Source organism: Triturus cristatus, chromosome 5_2 (assembly GCF_964204655.1).
Source record: "Triturus cristatus chromosome 5_2, aTriCri1.1, whole genome shotgun sequence".
NCBI lineage: Eukaryota > Metazoa > Chordata > Amphibia > Caudata > Salamandridae > Triturus > Triturus cristatus.
In genome coordinates, this window is record NC_140588.1 from 1,069,311,233 (window position 1) to 1,069,333,281 (window position 22,049).

The 22,049-nt window shown below is 50.3% G+C and overlaps 1 protein-coding gene across 3 annotated transcripts in view; it reads left to right on the top strand.

The window, feature by feature from the left end:
• LOC146829685 (arf-GAP with Rho-GAP domain, ANK repeat and PH domain-containing protein 1-like) overlaps window positions 1-22,049 on the top strand; it is a 399,658-nt gene that overhangs the window by 134,725 nt on the left and 242,884 nt on the right. The window contains exons 1-2 of one of the 3 annotated variants that reach the window (XM_085608375.1): window positions 9,682-10,298; window positions 10,501-10,587. In XM_085608375.1, coding sequence (XP_085464501.1) covers window positions 9,856-10,298; window positions 10,501-10,587 — 530 coding nt within the window. In that variant the 5' untranslated portion in view covers window positions 9,682-9,855. Of the gene's footprint in view, window positions 1-9,681; window positions 10,299-10,500; window positions 10,588-22,049 lie in introns of those variants that run through there. The other 2 variants (XM_085608377.1, XM_085608376.1) reach the window with 2 other exon arrangements.

Genomic DNA, 22,049 nt, shown 5'->3' on the forward strand with positions numbered 1-22,049 from the left:
TAGGCAAAGCGCGATTGGTTGTTATAGGTTCAGATGGATTTATGTAGATGGTAAATGGGTTACTGCTTTTAACAAATATCCTTTTGTTACTTGAAGTTAATTAATTGCAGTCCTCCTAATGTAACCCTCACTGTCAGATGCAACACATCATATACATTGATTTACACACATGATTAATTGTCAAGCGCTCTGACACCTTGCATCATGATGAGTAGGGCTATAGCGCTATAAAAGAAATAAATCCAATAGCTGAATTTAAATTGTTATTTGTGTAAATACTGGGAGAAACCAACACATCTAACATTCTACAGTGCCTTTATATCTCCTGGCTCCAGTGACTGAACTAAGTCAAATGCAGGCCTCTCTTAAGTACCTGTGAAGTGATCAGCTGGGCGCATTTTTTTTCCCTCAATAGGTTTTAGAGATGCGTCTTCCTCCTCACCAGCCGCCCCCACCCATAGCTTCCAGCCAGGATACTTAACCAAAAGGAGGCCTGATGGCCTCCTAATGTCGACCTTTGTCATGGGCTCAGTGAAATTTCATAAGCCCTCTCCCCATCCTGTACTGGGACAGGCTCCTCTTCTCCTGGCAGACAGCAGCAAGGTACACATATTTATTGGTCTTTTTCCGTTTCTATTTATAAATACAGATGGAAGAAAAATATGTTTCCGTCTGTATTTAGGGGTGGGCGGAATTAGCGGAAGTGCCTTTCGCCAAATATCGCGAAATGGCACAAAATCTCCGCGATCACGTGATATTTCGCGTGATCGCGGAGATTAGTGCTTCCGGTTGGGGTTTCATTTTTGTTACAGGAGCATCGTGCCAGAATGATTCCTGCCCTGCATATTTACCCAAGAAGATGCCACCGTTTTGTGCAATACCCCTACTCGAGTACTTTCTACTGGCTAATCAGTAAGTGCTAACTTTGCCCCAGCGCCGACGGCCCTGGGGTCCCTCAAGTCAGCTGTCCATCATAGTGGGGGAAAGAGCGGGAAGACGTTGCCCACCGCTGGTGTGTGGGGCGGGGCTTCCATGCAGTTCATATGCCGCTTGTTTAAAGGGCCAGAGACCGATCAGAGCAGCAGACGAGGAGACAGAACCTCCTGGTGTCAGGAGCTACACGGGATTGCGCTTGAGAAAGTCATGGCTGCACAGAGCTCCACCAAAGATCACAGGTAATTTTTGACGGTAGATATGGGGAGAAAAGCACACCTGCCCAGCCTCGACCTAGGTCCCGAATGTTTCGTGCTGATTAATGCGTTACTGAATTTGAGCTTCAACTCGGGCCCCTGCTTTATTTAGATCTGTAAGTGCTTCCTGTTGAGGTTTAATTTCTGTCACAGGAAAGGAAGGACTCTAGGCGACAATTTCCGTTCCCTCGCGGAAATTGCCGCAATTTGACATTTTCGAGTTCCACGCGGAACGCGAAAATGTCGAATTGTCGCAATTTCCGCGAGCGGAACGGAAATTGTCGCCCACCCCTAATTTATTTGCAAAAATCCGTTTAAATGGAAAACCAAGAGCCTTAAACATAAACAAGCATTTACAATGCAATAGGTCTCACAACTGCGAGTTTTGGAGCTATTGGCATTGTAAATGGCAATGCCTTTTATAAAAAAGTAAAAGGCATGGTCATTTACAATACCAAAAGCAACACCTATTGCACTGCAGAGTGCGGTATACGTGAAGTGGACGCCGCACTCATTAAAGTAAAAAAAAAAAAGAGCGCTGTGTCCCTGAAGCGGGCGCCGCGCTCATGACTAAAATTAATTAAAAAAATAATGAACCTGAGTGCAGTGTCCCTGAAGCGGGCACCGCGCTTAGTATTAAAGTTTGTAATTAAACAAACACAGAGCGTGGTGTTCCTGAAGAGGGCGCCACGCTCAACATGCAAATACGACAAAATAAAGCAGCCGCCATTGTCCCCATCAGTGTCAATAACAAAAATAGTGCTCACTCACTAGATAAATGCAATAAGAACAATTGATGGACAGAAGGCAGAACAATGTCATACACGCACCCCAGTACAGAGATCTGGGCCTTTGCTCACCATGCCATTCCAGTTTGAACCCAGCCATATGCAAATCAGTCTTAACCCTGCACCCAATGGTGAACAGTCTATCCCGAACTGCCAGGCCAGGTCTTCTCTGGACTGGAAACAAGCATCCTAGGACCGGTTTAGGGCTTTCACCCCTCATCAGCCGGGATAGCTTGAATCCAGTGGCACAGTGAGCCCGAGACACACGTCTGGACATCAATTGTGTGTCTTTCACTCACTAGATAAAGCAGTCCATGTAACGTGCCAAGTAAAAGGTCCAGTCCTTATGGGTGGTAACAAATAGCGACAAGGGGGTAATAAGGAGGGACTAACAAGCCTCATAATGAATCGGAAGCCAGCAGTACAGTGGCACCGAAGTCTAGAGCTGAAGGGAGTTGGAGGGCGAGTATGCCCTGTACCAGCCACAGGTGGGTTACTGCTATGAATGATTGAAGCACAGAGTCCGCCTTGGTCTGGGCTCTGTGTTTACTCTTAGAGGTGGAGGGAGAGGGGTGGATGGGGGGATTAAGGAGGAGAGGAGAGATGAGGGGGAAGTGGAGAAGAGACAGAGAAGGAATGAAAGACAAGGGGGAAAGAGAAGCTAGAGGAAATAGCAGGGCACAAGTCCTAAAAAAAAGAAGTGGGGTGACTGACCTAGTTTGGCAGTATGCAAGCGACATCACGGCGCCTGACATCACGGCGCACAACATCACGGCACAAAACACCACACATGGCATCACAGGAATTGACTTCATAGAAAGTGGCATCACAAGCCACGACTTTACAGGAAGTGGCGTCACAAGAAGTGACATCAGCTCTAAAGCCCTCACATGTATGTTTAGCAAGTCTATCATATGTACGTTTGAGCGCATTGAGAGGATAATAGCACAATGAGCTATGGAAGATGATATGTGACTTCTAAACCTTGCAATGCCCCAGTTTTAAGTAACACATCCTGTACATTCATTTATAAAGTTATATAATATATTGTACATGTAATATGCACGTGTTGATGTAAAGCACTCTGACACCCTGCGTTGGAATGAGTAGGGCTATACAAGAAAAAATAGTGGTACTTAAATTGGTTGAAGGCCTCCTCGGGAGAAGTGAGCCCTACATAAATGCAATTTGCTTTGTGTAAATACTTGGAAAAACTAACACATCTGACATTCTTACAGTGCATGCCTATCTCCTAAACAGGGACTGTACAAAGTGAAAATCTGCCTCTCTGCAGTATGTGTCAAGTGCTAACAAGGTGTGAGCCTTTGTTTCCCCTCCGCTTCATTTGCATCAGGTGTGATGCTCCTGACTGCTCCCAGCCAAGAGACTCACAAATGGAGGCCTGATGTCCCCTCAAATTCGGCCTTTGTTATGGGCCCAGCAGAAGTCCTAAATAAGAAAACCCCGTCTCGGCCTGCACGTTTTTAGGTCTCGCCTAGCGTTGCAGCGCGCATGCGTTGCTTGCTTGGCGAGATATATGGTGGATGAGGACTTTCAGAAGGGGGGCTTGAAGCCCCGCCCCTCATTTCCATTGGCTGGCATCACCGTTTATGCTAAACGGTGGCCTGCCATTGGAAATGAGCTTTTTTGGTTGCCGCCCTTTAGCCTTTTAGGCGGCCCCTCCCGACTGGATGGCTTGGTTTACGGCTGTCGTGATGATCTGCGAGCATTGAACGCTCAAGCGGATCACTCCCTTCCCCATAAGCAGTTCACGCTGCTAACGTGACGGATCATGTTTTTAAGGATCTGGAAAGTTCAGCCAAAACCAGACAACACCGATTCCTCCATAATTGTGTTTCAAGAATGTTACTATTTCTCGTGTTAGAGGTGAAAAAGTCAATAACTATGCTTGTTACTTTTTTTTTTTTTAAAACAGCATGCTTTTTATTAGAGGTTTTTCTCATATCCAAATAACACGGGCGTTACAACAGTGTTCAGTAATGCATAATATTGTAAGGTTACCATGAGACTCGAAGCAAGAATCAGTATCATAACAGTCACATTTCAGATTTCGGGAGTCGTGCTGAGATATGAAATGGAACGAACGAACATGCGACATGGTGGGAACGAATTCAAAGCACATTCTAGAGTGAAACACCTCTAGCCAGCCACCTGCCACCAATGTGGGTCGTATCTGTCGATCCCAGGGGGGCGGAGGGGTGTTCCGGTAGTATACGGAGAAGACAGGAATGCATGTGCAGCAGTAAGTACAGAGTTGTGGTAATGGCCACCATGCACCTACACAATCCCTTATCTTTCCATCGGGGAAACTACAGTGTGCACGTGACCGTCCACATGAAACGGGTTCATATTTCACTGCCCTGCATATAACTGGAATCAAAGGTAAATTACATCGAAAAGAGTATCAGTTTTATCGTTAATTAAATATTTTGAAACCGCAAAAGCGTTCTAATATTTCTTTTTTACTCAGCCTCCAAAGAGCAAATGTATACCTAGCGTCTTCATGTTTTTGCGTAGGTTTATGGGATGCCATTCCCATGTTGTGCAAGTACCTTCTAGTTTTTGTCCACCCCCCCTGCGAGCAATATCCCAAAGGAGGTATGGTGACTAGATAGCTCCATGTCATCAGAACCCAACCTTTCCAGTACCGTCTTTCAGTTTCACAAATGAGAACATTCTGAGATTTGCGTTCTTGGTTCACTTAGGTTAAATTAATCTGAGAAAACACGTCACAATAATTCATAAGTGATAAGGTCAGGAATGGCAAAGTGGAGTCCCGGTGGCATGTCGTCGGCTGTTCCTATGGGAGAAAGTGTGAGATCATGGAGGGACCTTACTCTATGCCACTCAATGCCTGCGGTTTCAGTCACAAGATTCTGGGAAGAGAAAATCTAGCAAACCAAAGAATGAAAGCGAATCAATCCATACAACTACAGCGCCTGAAACTAACTTTCTTCCTTAAACTGAAAATGGCAAAAGCAAACTATTGTGCTCAGGGTGTAAGGCTGCAGGTTTACTGCTCAAATGCAGCAGTTAATGGTGGAGGGTCTGTGCTGATACCAGCAGTCAGCATCTGAAATGTGGGCTGCTTTTGTATTGGCAAATGCTCTTGTACACTAAAAAACCTGTGTTTGCCTCATTTGCCCGCGCTCGCAGTGCCGATGTTAATGTCCCAGTGCCCTCCCCCACACCACTTCCCCGCTGACAACAGTGAATTCCTGCCCACAAGAACCCTCCGAGGTCCCGGCTTCTTGTTTTCTTTCTTTTCGTCACTCATTTTGCATTACACCATTTGATTAGTGATTAATGCTTCACGAAGGGAAAAAAACAATAACATTTATAATGCCAATAGCTCAAAACAATGTCATTGCGAGACCGATTGCATTGTAAATGCTTGTTGCCGATGGAAAGCAGACAGCGTGCAGGCGCTGCTGAGAGTGTCCCGGTGTTTGATCATTACACCGGGACGAGCTCAGCACGTTATTCAGTGGGGCCCACATTCATGGGCGTAGGAAGTGTGGGGGACGCGGGGATATATCCCCCCCAGATTTTGAAGTGGGGGGGACACGGGGGACAAGGGTGGGGGGGACGAGGGGACAAAGGAATTTCCCCTCTCCCTTCTGTTCTCGAAGGGCCATTAGCACGCGAAAGCGCTACCTAATGGCCATGCACTTGAGCTGCCTGGAGTCAGAGGCCACCCGCCCTCTGCCTTTTGTTATGCTACAGGAAGGCTCAGCCGTTCTGGGAAGGGCAGAGAATGGAGAAAAAATAAACGCTGTCTCTTTTCCTTCATGGCAAGGACCGTGTCCACTACTCCTGACCTGCCTCTGGCGGCTGCCCTCCTCTCTTTATTCCTCCATCTCTTTCTGTCTCTGTCTCGCTCCTGCTTACGTGCTGATTTCAAGAGGCAGCTCTTAATGTACTCTCTCTTGCCTCTCCTTTTCTTTATTTGTTCCCCTGTGAAATTGATCCAAAAATGGCTGAACACTTTGGCTGTACATGTCCTCATTTTCTGACCGTTTTCTATTGAAAAGAAAAACCTCGGAATGGAGAGAAAAAATAGTTAAATACCTAAATAAAGCAATACAGAGTGGACAGCAGACAGGCCAGACTGTTATTTACACCCACACACATTAGCGCCACTTTACAGAGTTTGCCAGTGAAAGCGCTACTTTCTTTTTATCTTCTTTCTTTGAACAACATTGTTTTCCCAGGGTGGGTAAGTGCGCCATTCCTAAAGGGACTGCAATACCTGATTGATGGGTAGAGTGGAAACCTTTAATATGATCGTTTTCAACTTTTTAATTATTTTAGCTTATAAAATGCGGCTCTGTGTTTGGGGATGTGGTCTTTTTTAAACCAAACTGCATACATTTTGAAAGGATATAAGCAATGGACATTGAAAGGGGTCCCTTCCTGGTCCTGTAGCCATGTCTTGAACTTTTCAGGCAAAATCACTTACTGATTTCTGAATAATGAGTTTAAAACCGTTAAGGTAACCATGTTTTTTTCTGATTACAGTTCACATGCTGTGCTTATTCTTGCATTCCCTATGAGTGTTTGCTTTTTCCAGGGTATTATTCATTTTTTTTCAGGCAGCATTTTACTGTTGTCTAGTGCATAATTTGAATTTAGTTGCAGCACAATTGAGTTGTGCTGAAGGCAGTGCGAGTTTCTCTCAGTGGGGCAGTATGGTGTTCAGTGTGGGAGAGAATGTGGCACTCTGGCCAGAGCTGCTGAATTTGGAACTGGAGAACCATGTTCAGAGCTTCATGACCAGTTCACCATACCACACTCCTGACAGAGCTTATTCCGATGCTACACCTTAGAAGGCCCGATAGACCTTAGAAGCCCAGGTGTCTTAGCACCCGCAGGTGGACCTGTCCACCACAATCCATACTGCAGTTCACTTCCAGTCTTACGGGCAGGCATATGAAGAAGCACATCCTAGATCGACAGTGAATCTGTCACTGAGGTCACAAGACCCTTGAGGCCAGTCCACCTCACCCATTGGTACCTCCATTGGCCTTTTTCCAGCACTAGCAGTGCAACTTGCCAGGGGTTGGCAATGTAGGATTTTCATGCACACCAAACTTAGGGGGTGATTATAATGGCAGTGGGATCGCCACGTCACCCCGTCGGTGGCGGTCCCACCGCCATTGGTGACTGCATCACAGCCCGACATATTACAATGGCGGGTGGTTACCTGGTGGTCGGAAAGACCAACCAACACGCACCCGACGGGCTTCTTGAGCCTGCCGGTGTGGTGGAGGGGCTCGTGGTTCCTACAATGCTGGTGGTGCCTACCATGCACCACAGCAGGGATTACGATGTCCCTTACCCGCCAGCTTATCAATGGCGGTTCACCTGCCATGGAAATGCTGGCGAAAGGGACATTGGGGGCCCGTAGCAGGCCCCTTTACCCCTGGCCCCCAGACATGGGTCCTGGGGGGCATCTATGATGCCCCACAACATATCACTGCACCATGTGGCAGGCACCGATATATTTAACATGTTCCTTTTTTTTTTTAACTTTGCGGCGGATGATGCAGCCAGCAGCACCTGCTGCAATGTAAAAGATAGGCACTGCGAACACCGTAGTGGCAGTCGCATTGTAATGCCTATCGTGGGGCCTCCACCTTGAAGGCCAGCGGTCCCATTCCCCGATTCGATGGCGGTGGTACTGAAGTCCGCCTGCCATCGTAGTCAGCCCCTAAGTTTGCATTTTATGAATATGATTCAGCGGGAAATAAATTGATGTTTGCAATTTAATTGACTTTGGTTGGTGTCTCATCTATGAGATTTCCCTGTTGAATGTGCCTTTACATTATAAATTTTCGGTTGTATGAATTGATTGCATACTACACTCTCCTACAGGTATTAACTTGAGTGTCATTAGGAGTGTCTGGGACCAATTGTTTTCTTAGGAATTGTTTTCTTTACTAACCTTTGCAAAGGGCCCTAAACTTCACAGCAACACAAGTCACATTTATTTTAGTAATTTGGGATCCGTTTGAGCTACAAAATTGTTTTGGAGGAAATCGTTAGATTATGCAGCAGATGATGTATTATGTGGCAAATATGATACAGCCATAGTTAAGTGCAAAACATTTTTCCACTTAATTTTGCCCCAACATTGTAGTTGATCAATTTGTAAGTTCCCCAAACCCAAAAGTCGAGTTTGGGCACAATTTGCATTTTAAAAGCAGCCCTATAACACAGGGCTACTTTTAAACTGACCTCAGGCTTCAGCAGTGCACACATGCAAGCGCAGAAAGGGCTGCTGGCCTCTAAACTGCCATGCCTTATTATATTCTAGGGACTTAAAAGTAGTTCTAATCCCCCTGCCCTATTATGTACTGGGGCCTTATAGGAGAGGTCATGCCAATCATAGGGGTGCCCTAACCCATAGTGAACCCTAGTGTATGTAGGTGTTTTCACTGTATTTTTAAGTGCCTCTTTCAGAATAGCACTGGCTGTTTAGGCAGAGGCCAGGGTCAGTCAGTCAGGTACCACCAGTACCAGTCAGCAAAAAGTTGGGGAGTGCCCAGGGCGGCTTTGCAACACTAGAGAAACACAAACTCAGAATGTAAAACATAACACCATGGTTGGGGGGTTCTCTTCAATAATCAGAATTGATTTGTATCCTAATGAACCCATTTTCCAACATTAGGATAGGGAAAGACTGGGGAAAAATCATAACGTTCTAATCTATACATTGAAGTTTTTATGCAGCTCTTTGATGACGGTTAATAGCTCACTGTTCAATGTTAGGATTTTAACTTATAAACTTCAAATACCAAAAGAATATCTCAGACAAAAGCAGTAACTCACTGGCCTTTTGAATTAAAACATTCACTAGACAAGCCTTCGATCTCTCTCAAAAAAAGAACATTAATCACCAAAGTTATCTTCACATTTTTATTGTTGCCTGAAAATTGCTGGAGACCAGGAATGCAGCAGCAGGTACTTTTCAAACCATAATGCACTTGCAAACACGACACCCCCACCCTAAGTCAGCGGCCTTTGTTTGCTTTGTGCATTAAGATGCAAGATTCATATATATGTTTTTTTTAAACATTTGGTCTCATTACTATATGAATGTAAATAACAATAAAGCATACATGCAAACTGTGACTACATGCCTGCTTTTTTCAATATTTCACTTCGAAAGTATGCGATTGTATTTGTTTAACTAGCGGTGATTTGTATAGGGTCACTGGAAAGTGCACAAAGTTGTCCCTGTCCCCCCCCAGAATTTTAGTGTCTCCTACGCCCCTGCCCACATTCCAGGCCGGGTGGACGCCGTCCGCCTGCGTGTACCCCCCGACTCGTGCCCTGGGAAATAGTGGCAGGAAAGGAGATACAGACGAACTAACGGGGACAGGGAAGATGGGGAGAACGGGGCAGCAATGAGGCAGGTTGTCCATGAAAGAGCGACAGGAAGGAGTTCGAAGACAAGATGCACAAGTGAGAGAAGGGGGCGGGCGAACAGGGGGGGGGGGCGTTGAGGGCACAGGAGAGAGAGAACACAGGAGTTTTGGGAGTAAGAAGAGGGGAAGAGAAGAGAGTAGAGCGGTTAAAGGTCGTGAGGTGGGAGAAAGAAGCAGGGGTGAAGACAAGTGAGGGTCAGGAACGCACGAGACACGGAGGGGCGGGGTTAAAGGGGCGCGGAGATGGGAGAGGGAAAGGCGGGTGGAAACAGGAGCTTTGAGACATGCAGCTACCACTAGTAAAGCAGGTGCAGTGACACCAGGTCCCATGTATGCCACTTACGGCTGTCCGCTAGTACCGACCCGTGGCCCTGGGGACATATATCTCCCTCTCTTGCACTGGGGCCCGCGGTCTCCTCGCTCATGTCAATGGACAGGAAGTCGAAGGACGCTGCAGGGCCACCAGAATGGGGAATACATATATTTGGCATCTGGGGGGTTTTCAGTGACGCGTACAGAACCTCGGCTCAGTCCCAAACTCCTGGCACTGGAGGCAGACACCATGTGACCTCTTTCTTATGTGCCTGGAGCAGAGTCTTGCGAAAGAGTTCCCGCGGTTTCACAAGAAATAACACCGCTTCCACCCAACAACCCACGAGTGTTTGCTTCTCTAGCCGGGAGTCCAGCACCCCGGACCCCTGCACTGACCAGACCCCTGCCACCCCCAGGAAGGACCCCCGGAGCAGGCCTCGCTCCAGCCGCAGACACCGCTTTAGCGACTCCGGCTGCCTCAGCAGCGGGACTTCCTCCTCTCTGGGCGACTTGTGGTCACATAAACTACAGAAAAACAGAAGGGAGCGTGAGCGGTAAGAGGAGGCGAACCCCAGCATCCGCAGCTCATCGGGGGTGCTGTGCCACTGGGGGAGGGCGGGCGTAGCCTGCAGGAGGGGTAGGGCACTCGTTTCCGTAGAGTTGGATCCCGGCTGCGTGCACTGCAGGCTGTGACCCTCGGCACTTCCGGTTCTCACTCCTTAGCCACTTGTTTAACTGTTTTCTCGTCTCTTGCAGCGTTCGAAATGAACAGTTCTCCCTGCTGCCCAGGAGGCTTCCAGGGCTGTGCGACGACAACTACCGGCCTCTCTCCATGACAACACAGTAAGTTATTGTGTGTGCTGAATATAGCTATATATTTGTGTGTTGTGCGTGGTGGCGTTTGTGTTATTGTCTGCGCGAGTGTCTGGGAAGTTTGCTGGTGTCCGACGTGTATCTTGGTGGTGGGGTGGGATTTCTGTATGTGTGTGTTTTGAGAGTTCGGGGGTGTGTTAGTTTGTCTGTGGGTGTGTCACTTCGTTGTGCGTTTGTTTTTCTTGTGTGTGTTTTTCTGTTAGTTGCGAACGTGTGTATATTAGCCTTCGCATGTGTGTCTGCCTGTGTATGTATATGTGCGTTCTTGGGTGTCTGTGTTTGTAAAAATGCATCTCTGTACCTGTCATCATATCTCTTTGTGTGTGTGTATAGTGTTCTGGATAACTGTGTATGAATGCATTTACCTTAGTGGCAATATCGGCAACCGTAGTCAGTTTACATGCAGCACAATACATCAATAAACCACACGACACCTTTTTAGTGGAGAAAATTGCTGCAGGTTTATATTTGCATAACAAATATGCCAACATGGTGGGTTATCTTACGGGCGATCCCAGGGCAGGCCAACCCTTGTGCCGCCTGCCCGTCTGATAAGCCAAATTACACCGTGGCCGTCGCCAATCGGTGATTACCAATACTTGGGAGGGGCCACCCCTCCCATTAGTGGTCCACCAGTCCACTTCCTTACTCACGCCCCCCAAAAAGGTGGGCGGAGCGTTCCAGGCAGCCCCCGGTTGCTCAGACCCACAACCGGCCGTAGGACTAACGGGCGCCGTAGTTCTTCCAGGGGACAACGCTAAGACATCCCTGGGTATCCTTGGCTTAGCACCACGCTGTGCTGCTGCACGAAGTACCCCTTGGTAACTTGCAGACTCTGGATCGCCCTGTAACTCCTCCACAGCTCTGGGGGTGGCCACTGTCACTACCAGGGCCCCCCACCAAGGTAGGCCTTTTTACTTACAACATGCCGAATACCGGGCTTCTCCCGGTCCAGCCAAAACAAGTCTTAGCCCATACAGGACCGGAGACCAGCATGCCCCTTCTGGACAGGTGCCCCCCATCCTTTCTAAACTCCCCTTGGATTTTTTACTGATATGACCTAAAACCAATAGTTAGGCGTTGGTCCTATGTTGCCATTGCCTGGCTGAAGAGCAATACCTTTGACAAGCGACTCCTGCCAGGAAGTGCCAATGCAGGAGGAGGTAAGAGTTGACAAGCCCGCCTTACTTCCTCTTTCACTCAATTATCTGAGTCTAGCCGAGTCGGAGTATGTCCATCGCATTCCGTCAGTCACCACCCTATGTGAAGCCTTGCCCTCCCAAACTTCTGCTAGTATACCAGGGAGCAGACAGGACAGAGTGACCCAGAGGGGAACCAAAGTATAATTTTTTTTTTTTTTTTAAGTGTTCTCCTAATACTTTGTAGCTCAATTGTGTTTAACCCAGGGGTTTCCCCCAATTATATGGACCATATCGCCCTTGTTGGATGACAACTTCCACAACCTGCATAGCTGCCAGCCAAGGCAGAAGGGCGGGAGAAATTACCCGTTACCGTTACTCAAATCAATGGTACCCGTTTCATTGAACTCAAGGACGGGATACTAAGTGAACCTACCAGGATCTGCACCTGTAACCAGAGGTCAGACCCAAGCCCATCTAAGTTCTGCTGCTCCACCTGCGTGTTAACATGAATCCCAGGGGAGACCACAGGCATTAACCCATGCTTGGCCATGCCTGAGCTAAAACACCTCTGCAAGGCATGACAACAGGCTAACCACCAACATTGCATTCTGAATGTTCGCTGACAACTGCCAAGGAAAATGCGCATAACTGAAGCAACTGGTACCATGCCATCAAATTATCAATTTAACCTTCTATGACTGCAAAATGTGCTCTTGTGGTTGTCAGTATTAGTGCTCCCTCCCATCCATATCAGCCCTAACCAGGCAACCCGCACCCTCTTGGCCCTGGCACACTCCCGCCCCAGCAGACAGAGAGTGCCTGTTCGTATGTAGCCCCAACCTTACGTTTATCACTGACGGTATACCCGGGTATGATGACACTCCGCTAACTCTACTGCTGAGTGCACGTTGCACCATCACAGGTATGTCTTTGCCTATTCCGTGTCTGGCTGCAAAGTTTGATGACATTGCCAGCCCCAGTCCCGGGCGAAAATAGAAGCTTTACAGCTGCTGGTGCTATTGATGGTACACATGGCCTGATGAAACAGAATGTAATTCCCTTACTACTGTTGTGCACGAACCCAGAACCATTGGCTCTCCATGGTTCAATACCTTCCTGCTAATAATGGTTTCCTTGAAGAATGTTGACAAATCTATGTTCTGCAATGGCGGGACTGCAAGATCTAATGAGTTTCTTGAAGGACACCTAGTTCACACCCCCAAAATTACCACTTATCGAGACAAACCATGCTAGGGGAACTCAGCAGCCTCCCTCCGACTTTCATGTTTTTCTGTTAGTTGCAGACGTGTGCATATTAGCCTTCGCATGTGTGTCTGCCTGTGTATGTATATGTGCGTTCTTGGGTGTCTGTGTTTGTAAAAATACATCTCTGTACCTGTCATCATATCCCTTTGTGTGTGTGTATAGTGTTCTGGGATAACTGTGTATGAATGCATTTACCTGTCATCGTGTGCGTGTGTCTCGTGTTCTTACAGTCCTGGTAGGTCGCTCCCCCCGCACAGCTCCGCCTGTGTGCCCCAGCCCCAGCTGCCGCTGCTAAGGACTCGCTCGTAAGTGTGCTCATCCTCCATTTTCTGTGCCCTGTTTTTTTTGCCTCTGTGCCACTGTTTCCCCCTCTCTTGCGCCCCGTTTTTTACCTCTGTGCCACTGTTCCCCCCCTCTTTTGTGCCCCATTTTTTTCTTCGGTGCCACTGTTTCCCCCTATTTTCTGCCCCGTTTTTAGGTCTCGCCTGACCCAACGCATGCGCTGGTCTGGCGAGGCTTATTGAGAGGGCTCCAAAAAGTACTACCAGGCCAGCCTAGAGCTATAGTGCATGTGCGCGGGCGCGCGCGCCGCGCTTTACCGCGATTACTTTCATTTTCGCGGCCGCACGGCCGCTTTGATGTTTGATCGTGATCGCGATCACTTTCACGGCCGCATGGCCGCTTTGCATAGCTAATAGGTCTCGCTTTTGGGACCTTATAAGTTTTTAGTTATGCAACTGTTGCATGGCTAAACACTTATAAGGTCCCGAACACAAGAACTATTGGCTATGCCAATGCTTGTTTGCCTCTGTGCCACTGTTTTTCCCCTCTTTTGTGCCCCGATTTTTGCCTCTGTGCCACTGTTTTCCCCCTCTTCTGTGCCTCGTTTTTTGCTTCTGTGCCACTGTTTTCCCCCTCTTTTGTGCCCCATTTTGCTTTCTGTGCCACTCGGTTCCCACGCCGCTCTGCACCCTGCGGCCCCGCCCCCCTGTCTGCCCACTGCCCATTCGCTGATCCCGCCTCCCATTTGCTCATCCCTCCCTCCCACCTCCCCATATATGCCGGACATTGCGCGGCCGTACCGCTGGCGTGCCGAAGGCGCGCCTAAGGCAAGCCCGTCTGCGCCTGTCCGCGCCCAGCGTCAGGAACCCTAGCCCCCGCACACACCACGACGCCCGCCTCCGCTACGACACCAGCACTCTCCACGCACTCAACGCCGGATGATCTCGCACCTGCTGCCATGCTGCCCCGAAACGCACCCAAGGACCCTTCTCCTGCCGGAACTGCAGCTTCACCAGCATCCGGCTTGCCAACCTGCCCAACATGGAAACCAACTTCCTCAGATGTATCCTGCCCAACACCCGCTCCGCCCGCAAACACGCTGTCGAAATCTGGGACATACTCGACACCAACGCCCCAGACGTTGCCTTCCTGACGGAGACCTGGCTGACTCCCTCCTCGGCACCTGACATCGCCGTAGCCATCCCGGAAGGCTACAAGATCACCCGCAAGGACCGCACCAATGGAATAGGAGGAGGAATTGCCATCGTCCACAGAAACACTCTCAAAATCTCGACACACGCCGACAACACCCTTCGCACCGCCGAACACCTGCACCGACCCCAACACCACCCTCAGAGGCACCCTCATCTACAGACCCCCCCGACCCCCGACCGCAGTTCAGCGACTCCATCACCGACTTCGTCAGCACACACGCCCTCGCCTTCAAGGACTACATCCTCCTATGGGACCTGAACTTACACCTCGAGAACAACAACGACCCCAACTCCTCCACCTTGATCGAAAACCTCCGCAACCTCGGACACCGACAACTCGTCACAGCACCCACACACTCCGCCGACCACACGCTTGACCACATCTTCTCAGCGAGCACCCACGTCTTCTTCGACCGCACCACCGAACTCTACTGGACCGACCACCGCTGCATCCACTTCACCTTCCAGAAACCCACTACACACCACCGCACCCAGCAGATGCCTCGCCGCAGCTGGGGCAAGATCACCGAGGACCAGCTAACCGCTGCCCTCACCCAGAGCCCACCCGCAGACCCAACCGACCCGACGCCCGCAACCTCAAACAATGGATCAACGACTGTGCCAATACCCTCGCCCTGCTCAAGAAACCCCCCCAACACCCACACCAGCAAGAGAGCCAGCTGGTTCACCGAAGACCTCTAGGCCTCCAAGCGAACCTGCCAAAAACTAGAAAAAAACTGGACCCGCAAAAGAACACCGGAAAGCTACACAGCCCACAGGAACGGCACCCGCCGACACCACCAACTCATCAGATCCGCCAAAAGGACCGCCTTCAGAGACCGCCTCGACGACAATGCACACAACAGCAAAGAGCTCTTCAGCATCGTGAAGGAACTCTCCAACCCCAGCTCCAACACCAACGACATCCCACCGTCACAAGACCTGTGCGACTCGCTGGCCACCTTCTTCCATTGCAAGATCGCAGACATCCACGATAGCTTCGATGCCGTCACCACCCCGGCAACAGCCGACACCCCCGGCTCCCACGACCACCACCCGCACCAACCTCCTCCTCGCCTGGACGAACACCAACGACGACGACACCATCAAGATCATGAACACCGTCCACTCCGGATTCTCGGAAGACCCCTGCCCACACCACATTTTCAACAAAGCCAGTAGGACCATCGCACCCCACCTTCGGAAAACCATCAACATCTCCTTTGAGACAGCAACCTTCCCGGAGAGCTGGAAGCAGGCAGAGATCATTGCCTTACTAAAGAAACCCAAGCCGGACCCCAAGGACCTCAAGAACTTCCGACCCATCTCCCTGCTCCCGTTCCCGGCGAAGGTCATCGAAAAGGCCGTCAACAAACAACTGACCAGTTTCCTCGAAGAGAACAACATCCTGAACCCATCCCAGTCAGGGTTCCGCAGCAACCACAGCACCAAAACTGCCCTCATCGCCGCCACCGACAACATCAGGATCATGCTCGACTACAGAGAAACCGCGGCCCTGATCCTCCTAGACCTGTCAGCCGCTTTCGACACGGTCTGCCACCACACACTAAGACCACGACGCCGGAATCCAAGAGAAGGCCCTGGATTGGACCACCTCCTTCCTCTCCGGGAGAACCCAGAGCATCCGCCTCCCCCTTTCACTCCAAAGCCACCGAGATCATCTGCGGCATACCCCAAGGCTCATCTCTCAGCCCAACTTTGTTCAACGTCTACATGGCACCACTCGCCCACGTCGCCCGACAACACGACCTAAACATCATCTCCTACGCCGATGACACCCAGCTGATCCTCCCGCTCACCAAGGACCCCCACACCGTCAAAACCAACCTCCACGAAGGAATGAAGGCCGTCGCCGACTGGATGAGGAACAGCCGACTGAAGCTGAACTCGGACAAAACTGAGGTCCTCATCCTCGGCTCCACCCCCTCAGCCTGGGACGACTCCTGGTGGCCGATGGCACTAGGAGCACCCCCTACACCCACCAACCACGCACGAAACATAGAGGTCATCCTCGACTCCATACTCTCCATGACAAAGCAGGTCAACGCCGTCTCCTCCTCCTGCTTCAACACCCTCCGCATGCTTCGCAGGATCTTCAAGTGGATCCCCACCAAAACTAGAAGGACAGTCACCCAGACCCTCGTCAGCAGCAGACTGGACTACGGCAACTCACTCTACGCAGGAGCCCCGGCCAAACTCCTGAAACGACTCCAACGCATCCAGAACGCCTCCGCTCGCCTGATCCTGGACATCCCCTGCCGCAGCCACATCACACCCCACCTGAAAGACCTCCACTGGCTCCCCATCAACAAGAGGATAACCTTCAAGCTCCTCACCCACGCACACAAGGCGCTCCATGACACCGGACCAGCGTACCTCAACAGACGACTCAGTCTCTACACCCCCGCAAGCTCCGCTCCGCAGACCATGCCCTCGCCACCATCCCCCGTATCTGAAGAGTGACCGGCGGCAGATCATTCTCCTACCTCGCGCCAAAAACGTGGAACACCCTCCCCATCCGCCTACGGCAGACTGAAGACCTTCTGAGACTCCTCAAAACCTGGCTCTTCGAACAGTAGCAGCATCCCCCCCCTACCGCCTTGAGACCCTCACGGGTATGTAGTGCGCTTTACAAATGCTATGATTGATTGATTGATTAATTGTTTGTGTAGGTCTGTGTGCATATCAAACAAACCTACTGCTAACAATATACACAGTGGGCCTTGGCTCCGCCTCTTTCAACCATTGGCTTTTTTCGGCCAGCCTCTTCCAGCTATTCGCTTGAGGCTTTGTCAATCACATCTTGGTTCACCCCATGGAGCATTTGTTGTGTCACCTAGTGCTATTGGCTGTTTGAATGTATCATTTTACCTCCTTGCATTGAACTATACGAGGAACTACTTTTTCAAGTAAACCCCTCTGTGTTTGCTCCTGCTGGCTCCTCCTGTGTGTCTCACGCGGATGTTGTAAATCTGCACGCGTTAGTATGTTAAACTCAGTCATGCTGGCTTTGCCATTGCTTGTTTCTGATTGTATGCACATAAGTGTGTCAGTCAGTATGTGTCTGGATCCAAGTGACTGTTTTTATGGTTGTGTGCATGTTTTTCTGTCAGTACGTGTGTATGTCTGTATTTTTAGATGTGTGTTTATATTTGTCCAGCAGTTTTCTTCTGGTGACGTATAAGTCTATGTGTGTAGATACATGGGTATCTCTGTGTTTTTCTGGTTGTATGTTTGCATGTGTCTACCAGTGTGTGTCTGTAGGAGGTTATGTTTGACTGTGGAAGCAAGAAGTGGATTGTACAGTCAATCAATCAAGAAAATTTATAGAGCGCGCTACTCACCCGAGCGGGTCTCAAGGCGCTGGGGGGGGGGGGGGGGGGAAGGGGGAGAGTTGCTACTGCTCGAAAAGCCAGGTCTTGAAGTGCTTCCTGAAGGAGAGGTGGTCCTGGGTCAGTCGTAGGTGGGTGGGTAGGGAGTTCCACGTCTTGGCAGCCAGATAGGAGAAGAATCTTCCTCCGGTGGTGGCTCTGCGAATTCGTGGGACGGTGGCGAGGGCAAGGCTGGCGGAGCGGAGCTGGCGGGCTGGTGAGTAGAATGTGAGGTGGTTGTTGAGGTATTCGGGGCCCATGTCGTGGAGAGCTTTGTGTGCGTGGGAGAGGAGCCTGAACGTGATCCTTTTGCTGACGGGGAGCCAGTGCAGGTCTCTCTGGTGGGTGGAGATGTGGGTGTGGCGAGGGATGTCCAGGATGAGTCGTGCAGATGCGTTCTGTATGTGCTGGAGTCTTTTCTGTAGCTTGGCTGTGGTTCCAGCGTAGAGAGCGTTCCCGTAGTCCAGCCGCTGTGTTAAATGGTAGCGGCAGTTTCAGTCGATAACCTTTCAAGTATTTGCCCGGCGGTAATCGCCTCTCATACCACTCGATAATTTACCAATAAAAGAGGCAGGCGCCGGAGACTGGAAGGCAGGAAGCAAAGTTTTATTCCGTCGGAGCAGAACACATCAGATCAGACAGCAAGGTATCGTCACGAGGTGCTCTAACTGCATCTCTGAGACCTGGTCTCTTATACACTGGTTTATTGCTTTATTACACATAGTACATTCTTGAGATTCCCTTGATGTACGGGGGGAATTTCCCCTGAAGCCCCGGTTCAGATCCGATCCCACACATAGATACAGTAGAAGTTCCCACCCCACCCACAGTAGGAGATGGCTATTGCGCAGCAGGGTATTCCGCCAATTCCTGGGGGTGTGTGACCGGTCGGGTCTCAGGGAGTAGGGGCTTTGATCTACTGTAATCCCTTTGATGTGGGGTGTTTCCCTTACAGTAGGGGCAATAAACTGCATCCGCAGGGCTAGGTGATGGCCTGGGACCAGTTCAGACAATGGGGCGCAGAGGAAGGAGGTTATCAAAGGAGAGGCATGACCATGTATGGGTTGTCGGTCGGAAGTGGTTCCGTAGCAGGGTCGCGCAGAAAGAGAGGGTTTATGGCCTGTATGAGAGAGCGGGGGTGGCCAGCGCGCGGGGGATGCTCGCAGCACCAAGGGGACCGCGCTGGCGATTGACAATGAGCGGGGAGAGAGTGGGGTGCCTAAAATGGTGGCCGTGCATTCGCTGTGCGTGGCGCTGGGGAGAGGCAAGATGGCGCAGATAATGTTCAGTTTGCAAGCTAAATTTCCACAGTCCTCCCTTTTAACATATCTCGCCAGCTTGTCTAGTTCGGATTTATCCCCATAATACTACGGACCTCCACCTCATAAAGGGCTTTCATCCGCTCTGTTTCAAAGTTCAAAGTCTTAGGGCAGATGCAGTTCATAAAAAACGAACATAAAGGTGGCAGACACTGAATCCCCAAGAAACCAACTCCCCAGCGACCATTCTTCTTGCTCTTGATGGACCTCTGTGGATAGTCTGTGGAGGTGTTCAATTGCTTTGTAGACTGAGGGTGAGTTGTCTGGTACGTAGGTACAACAGCTGGATCCAATGATGCGGCATGCTCCTCCACGATCAGCCAGAACCACATCTAGAACGAGGCGGTTCTGAAGGGCCACTAAGCGGACGGCCTGGAGCTCGGCGGTGTTGTTGGCGAGGGCACCAGCCGTAATGTTCATTGCCGTTTCGACTGCCTGGGTTAAGTGGCGGATGGCACGGCTGTTTGCCATTGGGCCCCAGAGTGGAACAAGGCCTTTGACTGCGTCCATGAACTGTGCTCCGGTGGAGTCGGCCTGCACAATGTCTTTGGCCCGTTTCTGTCGGTGATGGTTTGCTGGGGCCACATACGTCGGAGGAAGGACAAAGGCGATGTAGCAAGTGCCTCCCCAACCTCTCGGGAGCCAGGTGTAGGCCTTAGTACCACAGACGAAGTACATATTCGGGGAGGCAACAAAGGAGGGTGGGTCAACTGAATCCAATGTTCGGGTGATGAGGCAGGAGCTGTGGCCCACCAGCTGTGCCCCCAGGCCTTCGAGGCATACAGATCCAGTGATGTTGATGACGGACAGGGCCACTGTTAGGGTGGCGGCCGTCCGTTTTCGGAGGTAAGAGAAGGTGGGTCTGGCTGGATTGTTGAACACTTGCATTTCAACTCGTTCTTTGGCAGGGATGTCCATGTGAAAGGAAGTGTTCGATCTCAGAGGGCAGAAGAGGGCGGAAGTTCTACCAGTTTTGTTCATCCAGAACCCATGGTAGAAGTGTGACATGGTTCTGCCGGAAGTGGCATTGTCCTTGTAGCTCTCCTGCAGAAGGATCAGCCAGGCGAGGCAGGAACCATGGACAGAAAAAGGTGAAGGGATGAAAGGGATTGAGTGCCCAGTGGCATGCGGTAGCAATCCACAGATCCAGCAGTTAGTGGCGTTGGTGGCAAGATTGTGTTGGTGGAGCAACTGCACAAAAGAGTTATTCCAGAACTCCTTACGCCTTTCTCGGAGTTGGGGTGAAAGTGAGATCAGATGGTGCTCCTTCGTGGTGGTAGGTTGAACGGTGGTCAGCAATGTCTTATGAGCGGGTGTGTTCTCCTCCATGATCCAGAAGGTGACCATGAGGAGAAGGCAAAAGAGAAGGGTAATAAAAAGTGTTATAGTCTTAAAGCTGTGCATTCGGTCAGTCGTTGGGTTTTTGTAGGGGATCTTCGGACGTCCGGTTGCTTCCATCACCTTCATGTCGGGCGCTTCCATCACCTTCGAGAGACTCGGTAGCGGGCAGAACCACAGACTTTGCTTAGTTTCTCTCCTGGTGGCCTTTGAAGTGACTAGGCTACCGCTCTGAGATTTCCACTTAGCCTGTGGTCTGCTTAGCCGAAGTTCTCTCCTTTCGTCGCAAGTTATACCCTTCTTTGGATGGCACAGTGGGATCGGGATATTCAATCAATTCAAGTGTCTCTGTATCCGGGCAGCGGCTCAGGGATGGTCGGTCTTTGTTCAGGAGTTCCTCTTGGGCGGTGACGTTGTCCGTGGTTGTCAGGGTCGGTGATACCTTCTTGCAGTGGTGTGCATGCAGCCAATTGCGTTTCCCCTCCACTCGAAGAGCTGTTCGGGTGGTGATCAGGACTTGCAGGGGGCCCGTCCACCGGGGCTCCAGACTCTTGGTGCGCTGGAAGTTACGCACTAAGACGAAGTCACCTGGTTGGATGTCGTGCCCGGGGCCCCTGGAAACATCGGGAATGGCGTGCAGCACCTGCTGATGGATGATAGACAACGTTTTAGTTAGATTGTACAGATAATCAGACATGAGGACGTCCGGGACGTCGTGGATGGATGTCGGTTTTGGTGCAGTCCAAAGGTTCATGGGCCGCCCGAAGACGACCTCGTAGGGGGTTAAGTGGTGTTTGGTGGGGGTGGAACGCATTGATAGCAATGCTAGTGGGAGAGCGTCTGGCCATCTTAGCCCTGTGGTGGCGACTATTTTTGCTATCTTAAGCTTCAATGTGGCATTGTGTCGTTCAACCAGGCCTGCAGATTGGGGATGGAAAACCGCATGGAACTTCTGTTTTACACCCAACCCTTTTAAGATGAGTTGGATAACTTCGGCTACGAAGTGGGGGCCATTGTCGCTCCACAAAATTCGACAAAGGCCGTATCGGGGGAAGAATTCCTTCAGTAGTACCTTTGCGGTAGTCATAGCGGTGTTGTCATGGGTTGGGTAGGCTTCCACCCACTTGCTGAAGGCACACACAATGACGAGTACATACTTCAAACCTTGGCACCTTTCTAGCTGGACATAGTCCATTTGTAGGACTTCAAAGGGGTGATTGGGGACCCCAAACCCTCCCCGGGGTACAGCAGTTCCTTTCCCAGGGTTGTGTTGGAGGCATACTAGGCATTGTTGGACTAGACGTTTGGCTGAGTCTGGTATTTTGTCGTTGTGCCAGACTTTAGAGATGAGTTCGATCATGGGGGCAGACCCTATGTGTGCGGGGGAGTGAGCCATGGTCAGCATGGGGATCAAGTATGAATCTGGTAACAACCATTTGTTCAAGTCTTTGGTTCGCCAGCAACCGTCATCGTCCTTCA